Below are 23,800 nucleotides of genomic sequence, written 5' to 3'. Positions count from 1 at the left end.
TGGCTCATGGGCCTAGTTGCTCCGCGGCATGTGGGATCTTCCCAGACCAGGGCTCGAACCTGCGTCCCCTGCATTAGCAGGCAGATTCTCAACCACTGCGCCACCAGGGAAGCCCCATTGGTAGTTTGATAGGGATTGCATTGAATCTGTAGATTGCTTTGGGTAGTATAGTCATTTTCACAATGTTGATTCTTCCAATCCAAGAACATAGTATATCTCTCCATCTGTTTGTATCATCTTTAATTTCTTTCATCAGTGTCTTACAGTTTTCTGCATATAGGTTTTTTGTCTCCTTAGGTAGGTTTATTCCTAGGTATTTTATTCTTTTTGTTGCTGTGGTAAATGGGAGTGTTTCCTTAATTTCTCTTTCAGATTTTTCATCTTTAGTGAATAGGAATGCAAGAGGTTTCTGTGCATTAATTTTGTATCCTGCTGCTGTACCAAATTCACTGATGAGCTCTAGTAGTTTTCTGGTAGCATCTTTTGGATTCTCTATGTATAATATCGTGTCATCTGCAAACAGTGACAGTTTTACTTCTTCTTTTCCAATTTGGATTCCTTGTATTTCTTTCTCTTCTCTGATTGCTCTGGCTAAAACTTCCAAAACTATGTTGAATGATAGTGGTGAGAGTGGGCAACCTTGTCTTGTTCCTGATCTTAGTGGAAATGGTTTCAGTTTTTCACCACTGAGAACGATGTTGCCTGTGGGTTTGTCATACATGACCTTTATTATGTTGAGGTAAGTTCTCTCTATGCATACCTTCCAGAGAGTTTTTATCATAAATGGGTTTTGAATTTTGTCAAAAGCTTCTTCAGCATCTATTGAGATTATTGTATGGTTTTTATCCTTCAATTTGTTAATATGGTTTATCACATTGATTGATTTGCATATATTAAAGAATCCTTGCATTCCTGGGGTAAACCCCACTTGATCATGGTGTATGATCCTTTTAATGTGCTGTTGGATTCTGTTTGCTAGTATTTTGTTGATGATTTTTGCATCTATGTTCATCAGTGATATTGGCCTGTAGTTTTCTTTTTTTGTGACATCTTTGTCTGGTTTTGGTATCAGGGTGATGGTGGCCTTGTGGAATGAGTTTGGGGGTGTTCCGCTCTCTGCTATATTTTGGAAGAGTCTGGGAAGGATAGGTGTTAGCTCTTCTCTAAATGTTTGATAGAATTCTCCTGTGAATCCGTCTGGTCCTGGACTTTTGTTTGTTGGAAGATTTTTAATCACAGTTTCAATTTCATTACTTGTGATTGGTTTGTTTATATTTTCTATTTTTTCCTGGTTCAGTCTGGGAAGGTTGTGCTTTTTTAAGAATTTGTCCATTTCTTCCAGGTTGTCCATTTTATTGGCATAGAGTTGCTTGTAGTAATCTCTCATGATCCTTTGTATTTCTGCAGTGTCAGTTGTTACTTCTTTTTCATTTCTAATTCTGTTGATTTGAGTCTTCTCCCTCTTTTTCTTGATGAGTCTGGCTAAAGGTTTATCAATTTTGTTTATCTTTTCAAAGAACCAGCTTTTAGTTTTATTGATCTTTGCTATTGTTTTCTTTGTTTCTATTTCATTTCTTTCTGATCTGATTTTTATGATTTTTTTGCTTCTGCTAACTTTGGATTTCTTTTGTTCTTCTTTCTCTAATCACTTTGGGTGTAAGATTAGGTTGTTTATTTAAGATATTTCTTGTTTCTTGAGGTAGGAGTGTATTGCCATAAACTTCCCTCTTAGAACTGCTTTTGCTGCATCCCATAGGCTTTGGATTGTTGTGTTTTCATTGTCATTTGTTTCTAGGTATTTTTTGATTTCCTCTTTGATTTCTTCAGTGATCTTTTGGTTAATTAATAGTGTATTGTTTAACCTCCATGTGTTTGTATTTTTTACAGTTTTTGTTCCTGTAATTAATATCTAGGTCAATAGCATTGTGTTTGGAAAAGATACTTGATGACGATTTCAATTTTCTTAAATTTACCAAGGCTTGATTTGTGACCCAAGATATGATCTATCCTGGAGAATGTCCCATGAGCACTTGAGAAGAAAGTGTATTCTGTTGTTTTTGGATGGAATGTCTTATAAATATCAATTAAGTCCATCTTGTTTAATGTATCATTTAAAGCTTGTATTTCCTTATTTATTTTCATTTTGGATGATCTGTCCATTGGTGAAAGTGGAGTGTTAAAAGTCCCCTACTATTATTGTGTTACTGTCGATTTCCTCTTTTATGACTGTTAGCATTTACCTTATGTATTGAGGTTCTCCTATGTTGGGTGCATAAGTATTTACAATTGTTATTTCTTCTTGGATTGATCCTTTGATCATTATATAGTGTCCTTCTTTGTCTCTTGTAATAGTCTTTATTTTAAAGTCTCTTTTGTCTGATATGAGAATTGCTACTCCAGCTTTCTTTTGATTTCCATTTGCATGGAATATCTTTTTCCATCCCCTCACTTTCAGTCTGTATGTGTCCCTAGGCCTGAAGTGGGTCTCTTGTAGACAGCATATATATGGGTCTTATTTTTGTGTCCATTCAGCCAGTCTGTGTCTTTTGGTTGGAGCAATTAATCCATTTACATTCAAGGTAATTATCAATATGTATGTTCCTATTACCATTTTCTTAATTGTTTTGGGTTTGTTATTGTAGGTCTTTTCCTTCTCTTATGTTTCCTGCCTAGAGAAGTTCCTTTAGCATTTGTTGTAGAGCTGGTTTGGTGGTGCTGAGTTCTCTTAGCTTTTGCTTGTCTGTAAAGGTTTTATTTTCTCCATCAAATCTGAATGAGATCCTTGCTGGGTAGAGTAATCTTGATTGTAGGTTTTTCCCTTTCATCACTTTAAATATGTCCTGCCACTCCCTACTGGCTTGCAGAGTTTCTACTGAAAGATCTGCTGTTAAACTTATGGGGAGTCCCTTGTATGTTATTTGTTGCCTTTCCCTTGCTGCTTTTAATACTATTTCTTTAATTTTTGATAGTTTGATTAATATGTGTCTTGGTATGTTTCTCCTTGGATTTATTCTGTATGGTACTTTCTGCACTTCCTGGACCTGATTATTTCCTTTCCCATATTAGGGAAGTTTTCAACTATAATCTCTTCAAATATTTTCTCAGTCTCTTTGTTTTTCTCTTCTTCTGGGACCCCTATGTTTCGAGTGTTGGTGTGTTTAATGTTGTCCCAGAGGTGTCTGTGACTGTCCTCAATTCTTTTCATTCTTTTTTCTTTATTCTGCTCTGCGGTAGTTATTTCTGCTATTTTGTGTTCCAGGTTACTTATCCATTCTTCTGCCTCAGTTATTCTGCTATTGATTCCTTGTAGAGAATTTTTAATTTCATTTATTGTGTTGTTCATTACTGTTTGTTTGCTCTTTGGTTCTTCTAGGTCCTTGTTAAACGTTTCTTGTATTTTCTCCATTCTATTTCCAAGATTTTGGATCATCTTTACTATCATTATTCTGAATTCTTTTTCAGGTAGACTGCCTGTTTCCTCTTCATTTGTTTGTTTTGGTGAGTTTTTACTTTGCTCCTTCATCTGCTGCATATTTCTCTGTCTTCTTATTTTGCTTAACTTACTGTGTTTGGGGTCTCCTTTTTGTAGGCTGCAGGTTCGCAGTTCCCGTTGTTTTTGGTGTCTGCCCCCAGTGGGTAAGGCTGGTTCAGTGGGTTGTGTAGGCTTCCTGGTGGAGGGGACTGGTGCCTGTGTTCTGATGGATGAGGCTCGATCTTGTCTTTCTGGTGGGCGGGACCGTGTCCGGTGGCGTGTTTTGGGGTGTCTGTGAACGTGGTATGATTTTAGGCAGCCTCTCTGCTAATGGGTGGGGTTGTGTTCCTGTCTTGGTAGTTGTTTGGCATGGGGTGTGCAGCACTGGACCTTGCTGGTCGTTGTGTGGAGCTTGTTCTTAGTGTTGATACGGAGATCTCTGGGAGAGCTCTTGCTGATTGATAGTACATGGGGCCGGGAGGTCTCTGGGTGGTCCAGTGTCCTGATCTCAGCTCTCCCACCTCAGAGGCTCAGGCCTCATACCCAGCCGGAGCACCAAGACACTGTCAGCCACACGGCCTGGTCCATAGTTGCACATAAAATGTGCTCCATTGTGAAGACTTTCAAAGCCAGAAACCGGAGGACAAAACTGTACTGCACAGCCAACTTTGTAACTATCTGCCCAAACAACCCTACTGCGTGGAGCCTTTCAGCTGCTCCCAAACGTTGATACCTTTTTCCAACTGCCAAGCACTGGGGCAGCCAGTGCTGCTTTGGGGAATTTTTTTTTTTTTAATATCTTTATTGGAGTATAATTGCTTTTCAATGTTGTGTTAGTTTCTGGCTTTGGGCCATTTTGAAGGGAAGGTCATCAGGACAGGTGATCCTGGCAACTTCTAGGGGTTTACCTGAAAATTCCCCGATCATGCTGGCTAGCCATGAGTAGCAAGGATCCTGGCTGGCTGTGCCAAAATTTGTTATGTAGTCCGAGCTTGTACTGGTGTTGAACTCTTCGCTTTTGCTTGTGTTTAAAACTTTGATCTCTCTTTCACATCTGAGTGAAAGCCTTGCCAGATAGAGTATTCTTGGTTGTAGGTTTTTACTTTTCATCTCTTTAAATACATTGTGTCACTCCCTTCTGGCCTGCAGAGTTTCTGCTGAGAAGTTTAGCTGATAGCTTTATGGGGGTTCCCTTGTAGGTAACTTGTTGCTTTTACCATGCTGCTTTCAATGTTGTTTCTTTATTTTTAATTTTTGCCGTTTTAATTATAATGTTCTTGGTGGGCTGCTTTTTAGGTTGATCCTGTTTGAGACTCTCTGTGCTTCCTGGACCTGGATGTTTTCCCAGAAGTCTCTTAAACTCTCCTCATTTGTTTTTATTCTTTTCTTTTTCTTTCTTTTGTTCAGTTTCAGTGATTTACACAATTCTGCCTTCCAGTTCCTTTGTATCATATAATGTTCTGTTGATTCCTTCTAGAGTATTTTTTATTTCAGTTATTGCATTCTTCAGTGCTGTTTGGTTCTTCTTTATATTTTCTAACTGTTCATCCATTCTTCTCACAAGTTCTTCGAGCATCTTTATGATCATTATCTTAAACTTTTTCAGGTAGGTTGCTTATCTCCACTTCACTTAGTTCTTCTTCTGGGGTTTTATCTTGTTTCTTTACTTGGAATGTTTTTCTCTGTTTCCTCAATTTGCGTAATTCACTGTTTTTATTTCTGTGTATTTGGTAGGTTGGTTACATTTCCTGATCTTGGAGGAGTGGCTTTATGTAGGAGATGTCCTCTGTGGCCCAGCAGTGTACTCCTCTCTGGTCACCAGAGCTTTGTGTTCTATGGGTGCCCTCTATAGGGGCTGCATGGGTCCTTCTTCTTTTGTGGCTGGCTGACAATTGTGGGTGTACTGGTTTGCGTCGGTGGCCCTCGGTCCCGTTGGCTGCCAGGCCCTGCCTTGTGTGGAGGCTGCCAACTGCTGGTGGATGGGGTTGGGTGGTGGGTGGGGCTGGGTCATGGCTTGGCTGGCTGCATGGCCACCCACCACCCAACCTGGTAATGGCCTGCAGGTGGTTGGCTGGATTCTGACATGGCTGGCCGAGGGGCCCAAGGTGTCCTGCAGCTGGTGTTGGCCTGCTGTTGGGCGGGGCCAGGGCCCTGGGTGTCCGGGGTGGTGCCAGACTACTAGTGGGTGGGCCGGGTCTTTACGCAACTTGCTGTGGGGGGGCTGTGGTGGTCCTGGGGCTTGGGTTGGCTTGCTGGTGGGCAGTGTCGGGGCCCAGGAGGACCTGGGGCTAGTGCCGGCCCACTGATGGGCAGAACCAGGTCCTGGGGTCTTTGGCTGTGGGGCCTGAAAGTTCTGGAGCTGGTGTTGGCCCCCTGTGGGCAGTGCCTGGGCCCAGAGTTTGTGGCTGCAGGGCCTTGGGGGTTCTGGGGGTGGTGTCTGCCACAGGTGGGTGGGGCTGGGGCCCCTCAGATCCTCGGGGCTGGTGCCAGACCCCTAGTGTGTGAGGCCGGGACTGGGGCTAGTGCTGGCCCACTGGTGGGTGGGGCTGGGTCAGATGACTAGCTGTGTGTGTGTGTATGTGAGTGGTTCCTGGGGGTCCCAGTGCTGGTGGTGGCCCACTTGTAGGTGGGGCCGGGTCCTGGGTCCTATGGTGGGTGATGTCATGTGCTGGGATGGCTGGGGGCTCAGGGGGTTCTACAGCAGTCAACCTGTTGGTGGGTAGGTCTGTGTTCCTGCGCACCTAGCTGCCTGGCTTGGGGCATCCCAGGGCTGGTGCTGTCTGGTGGGCAGGCCTGGTCTGCCACTGACTGGCTAGAGGGAAGATTCTAAAGTGGCACTTAGCAGCACCAGTGTCCTGGTGGTGGGATGAGCTTTCCAAAATGGCTGCTGCCAGCGTCGTTGTTCCCAGAGTGAGTTTCAGTTGTCTTCTGCCTCCTGGGAGTCTCTCCAAGATCAGCAAGTGGGTCCTACCCAAGCTCCATTCAAATAACTGCTTCTGCCCTGGGTCTTGAAACATAGGAGATTTTGTGTGTGCTCTCTTAAGAGTGGAGTCTTTATTTTCCACAGCCCTCCGGCTCTCCCAGAAGTAAGCCCTACTGGCTTTCAGAGCCAAACAGTCTGGAGGTTCATCTTACTTGTGTACACCCCCGGGTTGAGGAGCCTGATGTGGAGCTAGGACCTTTTGCTCCTTGGGGAGAACCTCTGCAGTTGTAATAGTCTCCCATTTGTGGGTTGCCTACGCTGGGAATATGGATGATGACGATACTGCATCTTCACCTTTTCTACTTGTCTTGTTGTGGTTTCTTCTTTATAGCTTTAGCTGTAGAAGATCTTTTCTGCTAATCTTCAGGTCACTCTTATGGATAGTTGCTCTGTAAATAATCATGATTTTGCTGTGCCTGTTGAAGGAGGTGAGCTCAGGGTCTTCCTTCTCTGCCATCTTGGCCACTGCTTGCATCATAAAGACTTCTAATGGTTTAACAGCTTGGCAAATTGGTTAACACAAAAAAATAAACTTTGGTTCATGTATTCAGAGTCTAAATGAAAAACAGGAAGATAAATAAAAAGAACCAGTAATGGGCTTCTCCTTTTCATTTGGCCCTTGTGGATTGAACACATTTGATACTTGTAGTCTATGCATTAGGCAGAGTGGCAGAAGCTTGGTTGTCATTGAGCCTTTAGGGCTTAGCAGAGTTGATGAGAAACTGTAGATGGTCATCAAGACTTGGAGCTTCATGGAAAGAACACCTGAATATACAGTGAGTATGTTAGCTTAGTGGTTATGGTATTACTGCTGGGAGAATGGGTCACTTAGGGAGAGAATCATCCATACCTGGAAAAGTCTTGAAGCAGAACTCATGTTGAGGGTTTCTGCTAAACTCTATCTCTTAGAAAGCAGTCCTGGTCAGTATTAATCAGGATGCCGGGTGCAGTGATGAAGTAAAGGAGGACTGAATTCTTAAAGTTCTGATTTAGACAAAAGTTTAGACATTTTGAGATGAGGAGATGAGTGTGAGGCATGATCTTTAGGGAAAACGTTGATGATGAAAAAAAGGGAGCTCTTTTAGGTGCTTTTGTGCTTGACTCCGTTGTCCATCTTTTCTTAAGAAGCTTGGTTTAAGTTTAGACTGCTTTCCATAGCAGCTCTAAACTTGCTGTAGACAGTACAGAAATGAGTGGATAAACTTTATTTAGATACTCCGATAGCTTAGCCAGTGACCGTGACCTGTCCAAATATGGTAGTAATATCAAGATAAAATGGGGAATGTCAAAATGCTGTTTTTAACCTTTTGGAAGTAAAGCTCCTGACAAAATAGTTTGAAAATAGTGTTGAAAACCCTATGATTAAATGACAACAAGAGCATGAGAAGAGATTTTTTTCCCCCTAAAATCAGTTTAGTGTATTTGGGCAGAAACAAAGGGAAGAAGTTGCTCTTGGTTAAATTGGTTGATAGAGGATTTGGAGGCATTGTTTCCTGTAGAAAAAAGATCTGTACCCTGAACTATAATTTTTCTAACTTCTGTTGCATGTGTTGCTGCATTTCCTTTTTCCATGTGCTCTTATTATTTTCGTGGCAAATGTGTTTTTAAACATGGTCTCTGGGATAATTATCGCCATTAATTAGTTTTGATATTCCTTTTTAATGATATTTTCATTTATTCCTTTTGCTAGCTGGATTGCCTTTTGCAATTCTTACTTCAAGGCATACCCCTTTCCAACGAGGATTATTCTGTAATGATGAGTCCATCAAGTACCCTTACAAAGAAGACACCATACCTTATCCGTTATTAGGTGGAATAATCATTCCATTCAGTATTATCGTTGTAAGTTAAATCCACTTTTCCAAGTTTATCACTTTTGGGCAATTGGCTTAGTTTTGTGTTAACCTGTTAATGATTGAATGTATAACCCTCTAAAACAATGTGTTTTTTTAACCTTTACTGTTATTTGATCAAAATAATCTCAGCTATTTTAAGTGGGGCCAAAAGAGCAACAATGTATAATCAGAAGAACCTTACTGAACATGTGTAGGTTTTATGCTAACCTTTGTAAGTCACTGTGATTTTTTTTAGAGCTCCAATTTGCTGTTGTTTCAGTAATGCAATAGATGACTATTATATCAATGTATTTCTAGCATACTTTTTACCTAGGATATTATTTTATAATTTATTGAGACTGTGCATATGAACTGACTTTCTAGTTACTGAGTTCTAGAAAAGTCTTAACAGGTGTTAAGACTTCATTTAACCCATGTTTAGTTTAGTTTAAAGAATTTTTAGGTAACGGCAGAAATAGGAGAGAGGAGCCCGAATTCTATATATAATTAGAAGTGAACATGACAAAGAATTTTTACTGGTACTAAAACACTGTAGTAATTATTGTTTTCTAGGATTTCAGGTGGGAATGCTTAGAGAATGTGCTCTGGGGAGAAGATATCAAGTGATTAGACTACATGATTTTTATAATCGCTTGACTTGGATTCTATGACTTTAATTAGTTTTATGCTCCATAACTTGTAACTTTAGAAATAAGATTTATGTTACAAGCAGGAAATATGGTCTCATCCAGGAGACAGGCCAAAAAGATAATAGCATAGGCTTGTCTGTTCTGGAGTTTATTAAAAAACAAAACAGATCTTCTTGATTTAGAAATTTAATGTCTTATTGCAGAATGATCACAGCTCCTTGTTAGCACTAAAAGTTAATCAACTCATAATTTGTGGTGTATAATTAATAAAAGAAAACCTCTGCTATACAAATGTTTGTTTCGCAAGACTCTGAGCTCCTTGAAGGTAGAGGGTGGTGCCTTGTTCATCTTGGTATCCTCACTGTTGCCATGGACCCTGGCATGTCCTACGTGCTGGAATGAAACTTGAGAGATTTTGCCGTAATGTTGGTGACTCTCCTACAGTATAGTGAAGTTTTAAGAAATCAGTAGTTTGTTTAATCTAGACAGATCTTTACACTGAGTTTTTACTATTAAAAGAAAGAAAGCCAAGCCTATGATCCTTCCATTAAAGAGGGAGTATGAGCATCAGGGTCTTTTTTTAAAGTATATGTTTCTGGGACTTCCCTAGTGACGCAGTGGTTAAGAATCCACCTGCCAGTGCAGGCGACACGGGTTCGAGCCCTGGTCCAGGAAGATCCCACATGCCGCGGAGCAGCTAAGCCCGTGCGCCACAACTACTGAGCCTGCGCTCTAGAGCCCGCGAGCCACAGCTACTGAGCCCGAGTGCCATAACTACTGAAGCCCGCATGCCTAGAGCCCGTGCTCTGCAACAAGAGAAGCCACTGCAGTGAGAAGCCCACGCACCACAACGAAGAGTAGCCCCCGCTCGCCACAACTAGAGAAAGCTGGCGCACAGCAACAAAGACCCGATGCAGCCTAAGTAAATAAATAAATAAATAAATAAATAAATAAATAAATAAATAAATAAATAAAATTAAAAAAAAATAAATTATGTGTTTCTGAGAGAATAGCTCTTTAAATATAAAAATTTTAGTAGGACTCTTCTGCAATTAGTAGCTGATTTCAGACAGGATTCAAGTACTCAAACACTGCTACAAATGTACTTGTCTTTCAATTCTACTTGTCTTTGTGTCTCAGTAAGAAGGATGCTGCATAAGCAAAACTACAGAAATCTGCTACAGACCAGAGGCCTGCAACAGGCCAGGGTGCTGTGTAGCCTGCACAGCTGGTGCAGAACCTGACAGGCACTCAGCTAGCAAAAGCTTGTCATTTGTATTTTATTAACTTGGAAGTTTTGATTATTTCACCATCACCTGTGAGAAAGTTATCTTTATAAAACAGCAAGTAAGTTGAGTGTAGTTTTCTGAAAAAAGAGCAGACTGTTTAAAGGTGCTGTAAAAGTACTTTTTTCATATCAACTGTATCAACAAAGACAAACACTGCTTAGGGCAGTGGTTTTATGTACTAATTTAAAATAATTTCAGTTTATTCATTAACTCAGCTTCTTTCAGGCAGCACTTGGTTAGACTTGTATATGTTTAATTTAATTTCTAGAAAGTAAATTATTTCTTTAGAAAAAAAATCAGGACTATGATTGGGACTTCATACCAGGCCTTTGATTTGACTTGCAAATGATCCACACATATATGAGTGAGTGAGGGAGCCAGGTAGAGAATCAGAATTAATATAGTTTCTCAGAAGCCAAGGGAGAATTTCAATAAGGACAAAATAGTCAGTGATGTCTTACACTACTGAGAAGTTAAGATTTGGTTTGATAAAAATCTGTTTGATCTGATGAGACCATTTTGACTTTTTTGGAGAGATATTCAGTAGAATAAAGGGAATGGAGGTATTTAGAGATATTTAGGAAGGAGTGGAAGTACGCCATTGATTTTAGACTGTTCTTTGGGAAGGTGGGTCCTGAGTGGAAGACACATAACTGTAGTGACAGTGTAGAGATGTATAAAATTATCTTGGTTGGTGGAGATATAAAGAAGATGGTGAGAAAATACTCTGGGACATAGGTTTTAAATGGTTGAATCACGCTGATTTAGATAATTATTAGCTTTGATCTTCAAAGTATTCTGTCTTACTCCCCAAACATCATCTTTAGTTCTTTAATAATTTATCCTGTCTTTATTTGGAGTAGTAAATAACGCGTGACCAGTAATCTCAGCTCTAGGATTAGGGCACAGTTAATTTAAGCGTGGACTTCACCAGAGGCTGAGTTGGCATAAATGGCTCAAAGGGCAAGATAAGGTGTTAAAATGAAACGAAAATATGTCTTGCGTGTGTAGTGCAGTGCACAGACACATCCCTGCATTTGATTTAGAAGAATTAATTTAGAACATCTCTATTGTCTGTTTTTTATATGATAAAAAAATGATGTAAGTCGACCTAGCATTTGTTGGCTTTAGAGCCCCCCACACCCTTTTCCCAGAATTAAGGGTTAAGTTTCAGCATATACCACTTCTGTAGATCAACTTTTAATCTGTGCGCAGTGCTCTGAATGTTCCTAGTGAACTGATTTTCGGTCATCAGTGGCAGGAACCAGGGTTTAGGTGGCCCTAAACAATGATCATTAGGACTAGGAAGACTCACAGAGACCAATACTTGTTTTTGGAAAGTAGTTGAGTGCTTACGCAAGAAGAGCTGACAACTGAGAAGTGGAAGTTTTGACTGCTCAAATTGTGGTTGACTAATATATTTGGTATATATTTCAAATTATCAAAGGTCAACTCCATAACAAAACATTAGAGATATCCTTTCTTGCTGCTAATCTATCAAGGCAGTTGCTGGAACACCTTAACAGCCTGAGGAGACTGTAATATACTTTAATTCAAGGCCTCTAAGGCAATCGCCGGGGAGAACCCTAAGCACAGTTGGGGAGGTATGGTATCCCCAGAAGTGCGTGTGGTTTTCCTCTCCTGTGAGGCCTGTTCTCAGCAAAGGTTTGATTAAGTCATTCACATTAAGGATTATAATGAGGAATATATTTCTATGGGGTTTAATGTGTTTAAACTAAGGGTGTTTACATTTTACCCAAGAGGCAGCACCTTGAATTGAAATTTACTGACCACCAGCTCTGTTTTAGGTCACTATGGTGGTACTAGCTTTCTATTCAACTAAAAATTCATTCTTGCTTTTGTAGAGTTCATAGTCTAGTTGTCAAAGGTATAACATTCTAATTATGGAATTCTAGGAGCCTTTGAGCCAGATGAGGAAAAAATTTTTGATATCAGGTTCTTGAAATCCCTTTCAGGAGGCAACCATTTATTTCATCTGTGGTAAGGCTCACCCTGAAGACAATTAGTCGTCACTAATGGAAATGTTTGAATGCTTTGTAAAATTGTTTATGTAAATTTAAGAGGAAGCAGTGAAACTCTTAAGTGAAACTTTGTGATTTATATCCACCCCCAACATAAATTAGCAAGCAGAATTTTTTTTGTTTAAGTGTTTATTTTGGTCTCAGGTAGCTAGAGCGTGGCTTATTTTATCAGCAATTGTAATTTTTTGTAATGTTGCCATTCAGTATTTTTTCAAATTTCTCAGAATATTGGCCTGTGAACTTGGGAAGTATTTGAAAACCTTTTTATGCCTTTAAAATAATTACACTGGTGCGTGCTCACACACACACTCTAATAGAATCTAGGAAGCATCTGACTCCCATTTTACAAAAGTCAGTGAAAATTAAAGAGGAAGGAATCACTTGAAATGTTGTCTTGGAGAAGGAGAGCATCAAGTGTGTGTTTGGTCTTTTAATGAGACTTGTTAAGGAAGCCAGCCAGCCCTAAATGTCTCCGGAGAGGCAGGACTGGGAGGCCTTGACAGCTGATCTCTGCCCTCTGTACCCTTTGGCCTCTGTGTTTGATCCCTGCTTTTATTATATTGGCTTTTTCCTCTCTGTGAGACTGTTTTACCCTTTTTAACATGATGAATATTTTTGATTCAAAGGAATGTTTGATGCAAATGCAGACTCTGTCAGATAAAAGTACTTATTGTAAGGGATATTCTAATTGGGAAGTTTGTATTCTTTGAAAAACCATGGTTTTTATCCTCCATGATACATCACTGTCTACTTATTAAGGCTCAGTTTAATTGAATATAAGAAAAGAAATAAGGTTTTATTGTTTCAAGGTAGACTTTGAAATTATTTTGGCTTTGCCATTGCTCTGTAAGCAAAATATCAGTTGATCTGATACCTTTTTTTGTGGTCTAGAATTAGATATCCTGTTCTCCATTTGAAAAGGAAAAAAGGGGGGAGGTATTTTTAAAACAAATATTTTATTGTGATTTACCATTTTCTTTTCTATTTTTTACTTTGTTTAAAGTGCCTGGTTGCTGCTTTAACATATTATTTTTCTGTTTTTTTTTTTCAGATGATTGTTGGAGAAACCCTATCTGTTTACTTTAACCTCTTGCACTCGAATTCCTTTATCAGGAATAACTACATAGCCACTATTTACAAAGCCATTGGAACATTTTTATTTGGTGCAGCTGCTAGTCAGTCCCTGACTGATATTGCCAAGTATTCGATAGGCAGACTGCGGCCTCACTTCTTGGATGTTTGTGACCCAGACTGGTCAAAAATCAACTGCAGTGATGGCTACATTGAAAACTTCATATGTCAAGGGAATGCACAAAAAGTGAAGGAGGGCAGGTGCGTGTTAAATTTTTAATGCTTGTTTTATCTTGTGTATTCTTGGAATAGAAGGTTTCAGTGATTGGAAGATGAGCCATCCACTAACTCAGAGAGAGAGAAGATAGTGTAATCACCAGGAGATGAACTGAGATCATGTTTGATCTATTTTCTCTACTTACTCTTTTTTCCTGTTTTATCCCTATACTCTATTTAAGAGCATTTTAATGCAACTCTTTTCATCTTCAGTGTGTAATAATATAAAATGAACCTTTTAGATCATACAGACCAGGGTCAGCAAACTTTTTCTTAAGGTGCCAGATAATAAATATTTTAGGCTTTGTGGGCCGTATGTTGACTGGTATCCAACTCTGCCTTTGTAGCAGGAAAAAGCAGTCACAGACAGTCCTTGAACAAATGGGTGTAGCTGTGTCCCAGTGAAACTTTATTTATTACATAAACAGTGGCTGCCCTGTGGGTTATAGTTTGCTTACTTCTGATCTAGTCCAACCAGATATGAAGCTCTGCTAGATCTCTTAGTATTCTTAGAGTATATTTTTTGTAAGGTAACTTCATTCATATTTTGATAGCTCTAGGTCCTCAGGTTGCTTTCTTATAACACACTTGTTGGGCTACTTTCTACATCAGGAGCACTGTTTAGACATGAATGAAAGAGAATGTTTGGAATCCAGAAGGTCTAATGCCTTTAATTTATAGATGAGCAGACAGAGGGCCAGTAACATTGAATAAAGCCACTAATTAGTAGCAGAGCCAATTCCTCATCCCAAGTCTCAGAATTATCAATCTTTCCTTTTCTATATGTTTGACCTTCTTGTATTTTAAGATAGCTGTTACCATTTTCCTTTATTTATTCATCCAACAAATACTTTCTCTCAGAAAAACATCCTCTGATTTTTTTTTTTTTAGTGTATGATTCCCAGACACTTTATTGTCCTTGTTAGTTCTTTTGTAAGTCACAGAGGCCTGCTAGTACCCCGCGGTATTTGCATTTAGTGGGGATGAAAAAACACCTTATTTAAGAGTATGCATTATGCTATGTGCTTGGCATTCAGCAGTGAACAAGACAGCTCTGGTGTCTATCTTCATGGAGCTTAGTCTAGCAGGGAAGACTTACATTAAACAAATGTTGACAATGGAATAGAACCTCCCTGTTGATAACAAGGCCAAAGAATAGACAGGCTGTTGAATGGCAAGCTCTGAGGTGATGATATGAGGCCTGATATGGGTGTAAAGTCTTAATGAAGGGGGGAAAGTGACTTAAGTGCTAATTGGTTGAGAAGTAGATAGTGGAAGGTGGTATTGTTGATTTGAGCTTAGGTAAGCAAACATTTTTTATATGAGGGAAAGAACGGTCCAGAAATGGCTTTGAGGAATGATGAAGATAATCAAGACCAACACTGGACTCTTAAGGTGTGGGATGTAGATATCTCATTCTCTGCTTTGATAGTAATACAGGGCCAAGCAGTGTCCTAGGGAAAGGCTCTTTAATTTAATGACTAGGAGATGTGAAGCTTCAGTGAAGAGTTTGAAGACACAGGGAAATACAGAGGATTTTAACCATAGAATTGGAATTCCAGAATGTACAGTGGAGGAGTTGGGTTGGAAGGGATAATTAGTGGCTTGGCTGAAGAAGAGAAAGCTTATTTTGATAGAGATTGCTTCTAATTTGCTGATCAGTTTGTGAAGAACTGCCATTTTGATATTAAGTCCTTAATCCATGAGTATGGTATATCTTTCCATTTATTTGATGTTCTTTAGTTTCTCTTAGCAATAGTTTTTAGATTTTGGTGTCCATGTCGTGCACACATTTTGTTAAATATATCACTGAGTTTTTAATATTTCTTGATGCTATTATGAAAGGGTTTTAAAATAATTTTTAAATTGATTTCTAGTTGTTATGTTTAGAAATAAAACAAACAAACAAAAAGTTGGTTTTTTTATATGGTTTTATTTGGCCTTTTATCCTATAACCTTGTTAATGTAACTTATTAGTTGGAGTAACTTCTTTTATAGGTTCTTCAAGATTTTCTCTGTTCCTCTTCATACTGTCTGTGAATAAAGAGAGTTATACTTCTTTTTTTCCCTTCTATATTGCCTTTTATTTCTTTTCCTTGCTATATTATACTGGCTAAGACTGCTAATACAATGTTGAAAGAAGTGGTGAGAGCAGATATGCTTGTCTTATTCCTGACCTTAGGTAGAAAGCACTCAGTGTTTCACCATTAAATATATTACCTATGTGTTTTCTGTAGATGTCCTTTATTAGATTTTTGTCATAAGTGTGTGGTTTGTCAGATGCTTTTTCTATGGCTGTTGAGAAGGTCATATTGTTTTTCTTCTTTATTCTCTCAATACAATGTATCCCTTTAATTTTGGAATATTAAAGCAACTTTTCATTCCTGGGAATAAACTCCACTTGGTCATGGTATATGAAATCTTTTTATATTAAGTGGATTCAATTTGCTAATGTTTTGTTAATGATTTTTACTTCTGTGTTCATGAGTGTTATTTGTCTATAGTTTTCTTGTAAAGTTGTTGCCTAGATTTGGTATCAATGTTTGGTATTAAGGTTTGGTAGAATTTGCCAGTAAATACATTTAGACTTGGAGTTTTCTTTGTAGGAATGTTTTTTTGAAAAATGGATGTAGGATTGTCAGGTTATCGCTTTCTTTTTTTTAAAAATTTATTTATTTAATTTATTTGTTTTTGGCTGCGTTGGGTGTTTGTTGCTGTGCGCAGGCTTTCTCTAGTTGCGGCAAGCGGGGACTGCTGTTCATTGCAGTGCATGGGCTTCTCATTGTGGTGGCTTCTCTTGTTGCGGAGCACAGCTCTAGGTGCGTGGGCTTCAGTAGTTGTGGCACGCGGGCTCAGTAGTTGTGGCTCACGAGCTCTAGAGCGCAGGCTCAGTAGTTGTGGCGCACGGGCTTAGTTGCCCTGTGGTATGTGGGATCTTCCCAGACCAGGACTTGAACCCGTGTCCCCTGCATTGGCAGGCGGATTCCTAACCATTGCACCACCAGGGAAGTCCTAGTTATCTCTTTCTTATATGAGCTTTCGTCATTTGCCTTTTAAGGATTTGTCCATTTATCTAAATTATCAAATTTATTGACATCAAGTTGTTCACAGTGTCTCCTCACTGTCCTTTTATTGTTTGTAAGAAGTGTAGAGCAAGCCCCTCTTACATTCCTGCCATTGATAATTTGTGTCTTAATCTCTTTTTTCTGGAGTGGTCTGGCGTGAAGCTTTCAATTTTATTAATCTTTTTATTAGTTTCACTGGTTTCTTTTGGGGTCATTGACTTTATTGTTTTTCTGTATTCAATTTCCTTTATTTCTGCTATTTTATTTACTTCTGCTTGCTTTCAGTTGTATATGCTCTTTTTTGTAGTTTCATAAGGTAGAAACCTAGATCATTAGCTATGTCACAAATTTTGATATATTGTATCTTCATTTTCATTTAACTAAAAATATTTTCTAATTTCCCTTGTGTTTTCCTCTTTGATCTACGGGTTATTTCTTTCTGTAATTTATTTCTGGTTAAATTACATTGTAATCATAGAACATACTTTGTATGATTAGAATGCTTTTAAATTTATTGAGGTTCATTTCATTGCCCAGCATATGATCTGTCCTTGAGAATATACCATGTGCATTTGAAGAGAATGTGTATTCTGCTGTTTTGGGGGTGGAATGTTCTATAGATGTAAATTTGGTCAAGTTGATTGATAGTGTTATTCAAATAATCTATATCTGTATGAATTTTCTACAGAGATGTTTTGTCAGTTATTCTTAGGCGTTTGAAATCTCTATAACTGTTGATTGTTTTTGTTCTTTCCTTTCTGTTAGCTTTTGTTTCATTTATTTTGTGATTCTGCTCTTTGTTGTATAACATTTCTAAATGTTCTTTTTTCCAGCTGTAGGTACCCTTTTCTGTATGAACTGTCTCTCTTTTTTTTGAATTTTTGAATTTTATTTATTTTTTTATACAGCAGGTTCTTATTAGTTGTCTATTTGATACATATTAGTGTATATATGAACTGTCTCTCTTTGTTTCTAGAAATATCCTTTACCTTAAGTCTATTTTGTCTGATAATAATATATAGCCACTCTCGTACTCTCATGTTTTATTGCTTGGATAGTATATATTTTCCATAAGTAAAACTTCTGGTTCATTTGAATCTTTGAATATAAAGTGCGTTTGTTGGATATTTAAAGTATGTAGGTCAGATCTTGTTTATACTTTTTAATCTAGTGTAAAAATCCCTGCTTTTTGATTAGAGTGTTTAATTAATTCACATTTAATGTAATTATCCATTGTGGACTTAGGTCTGCCATTTTGCTCTGTGTTTTCTATTTGTCTCATCTTGCTATCTTTTTTTTAAATTGAGGAATAATTGACATGTAATGTATTATAACATCATATTAGTTTCAGGTGTAATTTCTTTTTTTTCATCTCTTTTGATTTCTTTCTATTCTTATACTGCTTTCTTGTGTATTACACAAATATTTTTTAGTGTAAAATTTTAAGTATTCTACTGACATTTAGTCTAATTTTTTGGTTATTTTTTAGTGTTTCTCTAGTGATTACATCTTTTTGTCATAATTTACTTCAAGTTAATGCTGACTTTTTTAAATTAATTTTTGAATTTTATTTAATTTATTTTTTTATACAGCAGGTTCTTATTAGTCATCAATTTTATACACATCAGTGTATACATGTCAATCCCAGTCGCCCAATTCAGCACACCACCATCCCCAACCCCCCCCCCCCCCGCGGCTTTCCCCCCTTGGTGTCCATATGTTTGTTCTCTACATCTGTGTCTCAACTTCTGCCCTGCACACCGGTTCATCTGTACCATTTTTCTAGGTTCCACATAAATGCATTAATATACGATATTTGTTTTTCTCTTTCTGACTTACTTCACTCTGTATGACAGTCTCTAGATCCATCCATGTCTCAACAAATGACTCAATTTCGTTCCTTTTAATGGCTGAGTAATGTTCCACTGTATACATGTACCACAACTTCTTTATCCATTCGTCTGTCGATGGGCATTTAGGTTGCTTCCATGACCTGGCTATTGTAGATAGTGCTGCAGTGAACATTGGGGTGCATGTGTCTTTTTGAATTATGGTTTTCTCTGGGTATATGCCCAGTAGTGGGATTGCTGGATCATATGGTAATTCTATTTTTAGTTTTTTAAGGAACCTCCATAGTGTTCTCCATAGTGGCTGTATCGATTTACATTCCCACCAACAGTGCAAGATGGTTCCCTTTTCTCCACACCCTCTCCAGCATTTGTTGTTTGTAGATTTTCTGATGATGCCCATTCTAACTGGTGTGAGGTGATACCTCATTGTAGTTTTGATTTGCGTTTCTCTAACAATTAGTGATGTTGAGCAGCTTTTCATGTGCTTCTTAGCCATCCGTATGTCTTCTTTGGAGAAATGTCTATTTAGGTCTTCTGTCCATTTTTGGATTGGGTTGTTTATTTCTTTAATGTTGAGCTGCATGAGCTGTTTATATATTTTGCAGATTAATCTTTTGTCCGTTGATTCATTTGCAAATATTTTCTCCCATTCTGAAGGTTGTCTTTTAGTCTTGTTTACGGTTTCATTTGCTGTGCAAAAGCTTTTAAGCTTCATTAGGTCCCATTTGTTTATTTTTGTTTTTATTTCCATTACTCTAGGAGGTGGGTCAAAAAAGATCTGGCTGTGATTTATGTCAAAGAGTGTTCTTCCTATATTTTCCTCTAAGAGTTTTATAGGGTCTGGTCTTACATTTAGGTCTCGAATCCATTTTGAGTTTATTTTTGTGTATGGTGTTAGAGAATGTTCTAATTTCATTCTTTTACATGTAGCTGTCCAGTTTTCCCAGCACCACTTATTGAAGAGACTGTCTTTTCTCCATTGTATATCCTTGCCTCCTTTGTCATAGATTAGTTGACTATAGGTGCGTGGGTTTATCTCTGGGCTTTCTAACTTGTTGCATTGATCTATGTTTCTGTTTTTGTGCCAGTACCATATTGTCTTGATTACTGTAGCTTTGTTAGTATAGTCTGAAGTCAGGGAGTCTGATTCTTCCAGCTCCGTTTTTTTCCCTCAAGACTGCTTTGGCTATTCGGGGTCTTTTGTGTCTCCATACAAATTTTAAGATTTTTTTGTTCTAGTTCTGTAAAAAATGCCATTGGTAATTTGATAGGGATTGCATTGAATCTGTAGATTGCTTTGGGTAGTATAGTCATTTTCACAATATTGATTCTTCCAATCCAAGAACATGTTATATCTCTCCATCTGTTGGTATCATCTTTAATTTCTTTCATCAGTGTCTTATAGTTTTCTGCATACAGGTCTTCTGTCTCCCTAGGTAGGTTTATTCCTAGGTATTTTATTCTTTTTGTTGCAATGGTAACTGGGAGTGTTTCCTTAATTTCTTTTTCAGATTTTTCATCATTAGTGTTTAGGAACGCAAGAGATTTCTGTGCATTAATTTTGTATCCTGCAACTTTACCACATTCATTGATTAGCTCTAGTAGTTTTCTGGTGGCATCTTTAGGATTCTCTATGTATAGTATCATGTCATCTGCAAACAGTGACAGTTTTACTTCTTCTTTTCCAATTGGTATTCCTTTTATTTTTTTTTCTTCTCTGATTGTCATGGCTAGGACTTCCAAAACTATGTTGAATAATAGTGGTGAGAGTGGACATCCTTGTCTTGTTCCTGATCTTAGAGGAAATGCTTTCAGTTTTTCTCCATTGAGAATGATGTTTGCTGTGGGTTTGTCGAATATGGCCTTTATTATGTTGAGGTAGGTTCCCTCTTTGCCCACTTTCTGGAGAGTTTTTATCATAAATGGGTGTTGAATTTTGTCAAAAGCCTTTTCTGCATCTATTGAGATGATCATATGGTTTTTCTTCTTCAATTTGTTAATATGGTGTATCACATTGATTGATTTGCGTATATTGAAGAATCCTTGCATCCCTGGGATAAATCCCACTTGATCATGGTGCATGATCCTTTTAATGTGTTGTTGGATTCTGTTTGCTAGTATTTTGTTGAGGATTTTTGCATCTATATTCATCAGTGATATGGGTCTGTAATTTTCTTTTTTTGTAGTATCTTTGTCTGGTTTTGGTATCAGGGTGATGGTGGCCTCCTAGAATGAGTTTGGGAGTGTTCCTTCCTCTGCAAATTTTTGGAAGAGTTTGAGAAGGATGGGTGTTAGCTCTTCTCTAAATGTTTGATAGAATTCGCCTGTGAAGCCATCTGGACCTGGACTTCTGTTTGTTGGAATATTTTTAATCAGAGTTTCAATTTCATTACTTGTGATTTGTCTGTTCATATTTTCTATTTCTTCCTGGTTCAGTCTTGGAAGGTTATACCTTTCTAAGAATTTGTCCATTTCTTCCAGGTTGTCCATTTTATTGGCATAGAGCTGCTTGTAGTAGTCTCTTATGATGCTTTGTATTTCTGTGGTGTCCCTTGTAACTTCTCCCTTTTCATTTCTAATTTTATTGATTTGAGTCCTCTCCCTCTTTTTCTTGATGAGTCTGGCTAAAGGTTTATCAATTTTGTTTATCTTCTCAAAGAACCAACTTTTAGTTTTATTGATCTTTGCTATTGTTTTTTTGTTTCTATTTCATTTATTTCTGCTCTGATCTTTATGATTTCTTTCCTTCTGCTAACTTTGGGTTTTCTTTGTTCTTTCTCTAGTTCCTTTAGGTGTAAGGTTAGATGGTTTATTTGAGATTTTGCTTGTTTCTTGAGGTAGGCTTGTATAGCTATAAACTTCCCTCTTAGAACTGCTTTTGCTGCATCCCATAGGTTTTGGATGGTCGTGTTTTCATTGTCATTTGTCTCTAGGTATTGTTTGATTTCCTCCTTGATTTCTTCAGTGATCTCTTGGTTATTTAGTAACGTATTGTTTAGCCTCCACATGTTGTGTTTTTTACGTTTTTTTCCCTGTAATTCATTTCTAATCTCATAGCGTTGTGGTCAGAAAAGATGCTTGATATGATTTCAGTTTTCTTAAATTTACTGAGGCTTGATTTGTGACCCAAGATGTGATCTGTCCTGGAGAATGTTCTGTGTGCACTTGAGAAGAAAGTGTAATCTGCTCTTTTTGGATGGAATGTCCTATAAATGTCAATTAAATCTATCTGGTCTATTGTGTCATTTGAAGCTTCTGTTTCCTTATTTATTTTCATTTTGGGTGATCTGTCCATTGGTGTAAGTGAGTTGTTAAAGACCCCCACTATTATTGTGTTAGTGTCGATTTCCTCTTTTATAGCTGTTAGCAGTTGCCTTATGTATTGAGGTGCTCCTATGTTGGCTGCATATATATTTATAATTGTTATATCTTCTTCTTGGATTGATCCCCTGATCATTATGTAGTGTCCTTCCTTGTCTCTTGTAACATTCTTTATTTTAAAGTCTATTTTATCTGATATGAGTATTGCTACTCCAGCTTTCTTTTGATTTCCATTTGCATGGAATATCTTTTTCCATCTCCTCACTTTCAGTCTGAATGTGTTCCTAGGTCTGAAGTGGGTCTCTTGTGGACAGCATATATATGGGTCTTGTTTTTGTATCCATTCAGCAAGCCTGTGTCTTTTGGTTGGAACATTTAATGCTTTCACGTTTAGGGTAATTATCGATATGTATGCTCCTATGACCATTTTCTTAATTGTTTTTGGTTTGTTTTTGTAGGTCCTTTTCTTCTCTTGTGTTTCCCACTTAGAGAAGTTCCTTTAGCATTTGTTGTAGAGCTGGTTAGGTGGTGCTGAATTCTCTTAGCTTTTGCTTGTCTGTAAAGCTTTTGATTTCTCCATGGAATCTGAATGAGATCCTTGTCGGGTAGAGTAATCTTGGTTGTAGTTTCTTCCCTTTCATCACTTTAAGTATATCATGCCACTCCCTTCTGGCTTGTAGAGTTTCTGCTGAGAAATCAGCTGTTAATCTTATGGGAGTTCCCTTGTATGTTATTTGTCGTTTTTCCCTTGCTGCTTTTAATAATTTTTCTTTGTTTTTAATTTTTGCCAATTTAATTACTGTGTGTCTCGGCGTGTTTCTCCTTGGCTTTATCCTGTATGGGACTCTCTGCACTCCCTGGACTTGGGTGGCTATTTCCTTTCCCATGTTAGGAATGTTTTCGACTATAATCTCTTCAAATATTTTCTCTGGTCCTTTCTCTCTCTCTTCTCCTTCTGGGACCCCTATAATGCGAATGTTGTTGTGTTTAATGTTGCCCCAGAGTTCTCTTAGGCCGTCTTCATTTCTTTTCATTCTTTTTTCTTTATTCTGTTCCGCAGCAGTGAATTCCACCATTCTGTCTTCCAGGTCACTTATCCGTTCTTCTGCCTCAGTTATTCTGCTATTGATTCCTTGTAGTGTAGTTTTCATTTCAGTTATTGTATTGTTCATCTCTGTTTGTTTGTTCTTTATTTCTCCTAGGTTTTTGTTAAACATTTCTTGCATCTTCTCGATATTTGCCTCCATTCTTTTTCCGAGGTCCTGGATCATCTTCACTATCATTATTCTGAATTCTTTTTCTGGAAGGTTGCTTATCTCCACTTCATTTAGTTGTTTTTCTGGCGGTTTATCTTGTTCCTTTATCTGGTACATAGCCCTCTGCCTTTTCATCTTGTCTGTCTTTCTGTGAATGTGGTTTTTGTTCCACAGGCTGCAGGATTGTAGTTCTTCTTGCTTCTGCTGTCTGCCCTGTGGTGGATGAGGCTATCTAAGAGGCTTGTGCAAGTTTCCTGATGGGAGGGACTGGTGGTGGGTAGAGCTGACTGTTGCTCTGGTGGTCGGAGCTCAGTAAAACTTTAATCTGCTTGACTGTTGATGGGTGGGGCTGGGTTCCCTCCCTGTTGGTTGTTTGGCCTGAGGCAACCCAACACTGGAGCCTACCTGGGCTCTTTGGTGGGGCTAATGGTGGACTCTGGGAGGGCTCACGCCAAGGAGTACTTCCTAGAACTTCTGCTGCCAGTGTCCTTGTCCCCACGGTGAGCCACAGCCACCCTCCCGCCTCCGCAGGAAACCCTCCAACACTAGCAGGTAGGTCTGGTTCAGTCTCCCCTGGGGTCACTGCTCCTTCCCCTGTGTCCCGATGTGCATACCACTTTGTGTGTGCCCTCCAAGAGTGGCGTCTCTCTTTCCCTCAGTTCTGTCGAAGTCCTGCATTCAAATCCCAGT

The 23,800-nt window shown here is 38.5% G+C and overlaps 1 protein-coding gene across 2 annotated transcripts in view; it reads left to right on the top strand.

Moving 5' to 3' along the window:
• Window positions 1–23,800, top strand: part of PLPP1 (phospholipid phosphatase 1) — a 113,762-nt gene that overhangs the window by 58,831 nt on the left and 31,131 nt on the right. The window contains exons 2-3 of one of the 2 annotated variants that reach the window (XM_082382466.1): window positions 8,146–8,297; window positions 13,323–13,603. In XM_082382466.1, the coding sequence (XP_082238592.1) occupies window positions 8,146–8,297; window positions 13,323–13,603 (433 nt within the window). The remainder of the gene's footprint in view (window positions 1–8,145; window positions 8,298–13,322; window positions 13,604–23,800) is intronic. The other variant, XM_082382465.1, reaches the window with a different exon arrangement.

Source organism: Balaenoptera borealis (assembly GCF_965194805.1).
Source record: "Balaenoptera borealis genome assembly, chromosome: 2".
NCBI lineage: Eukaryota > Metazoa > Chordata > Mammalia > Artiodactyla > Balaenopteridae > Balaenoptera > Balaenoptera borealis.
The sequence above is the reverse complement of the archived record's forward strand: the minus strand, read 5'-3'. Positions and strand labels throughout refer to the sequence as shown.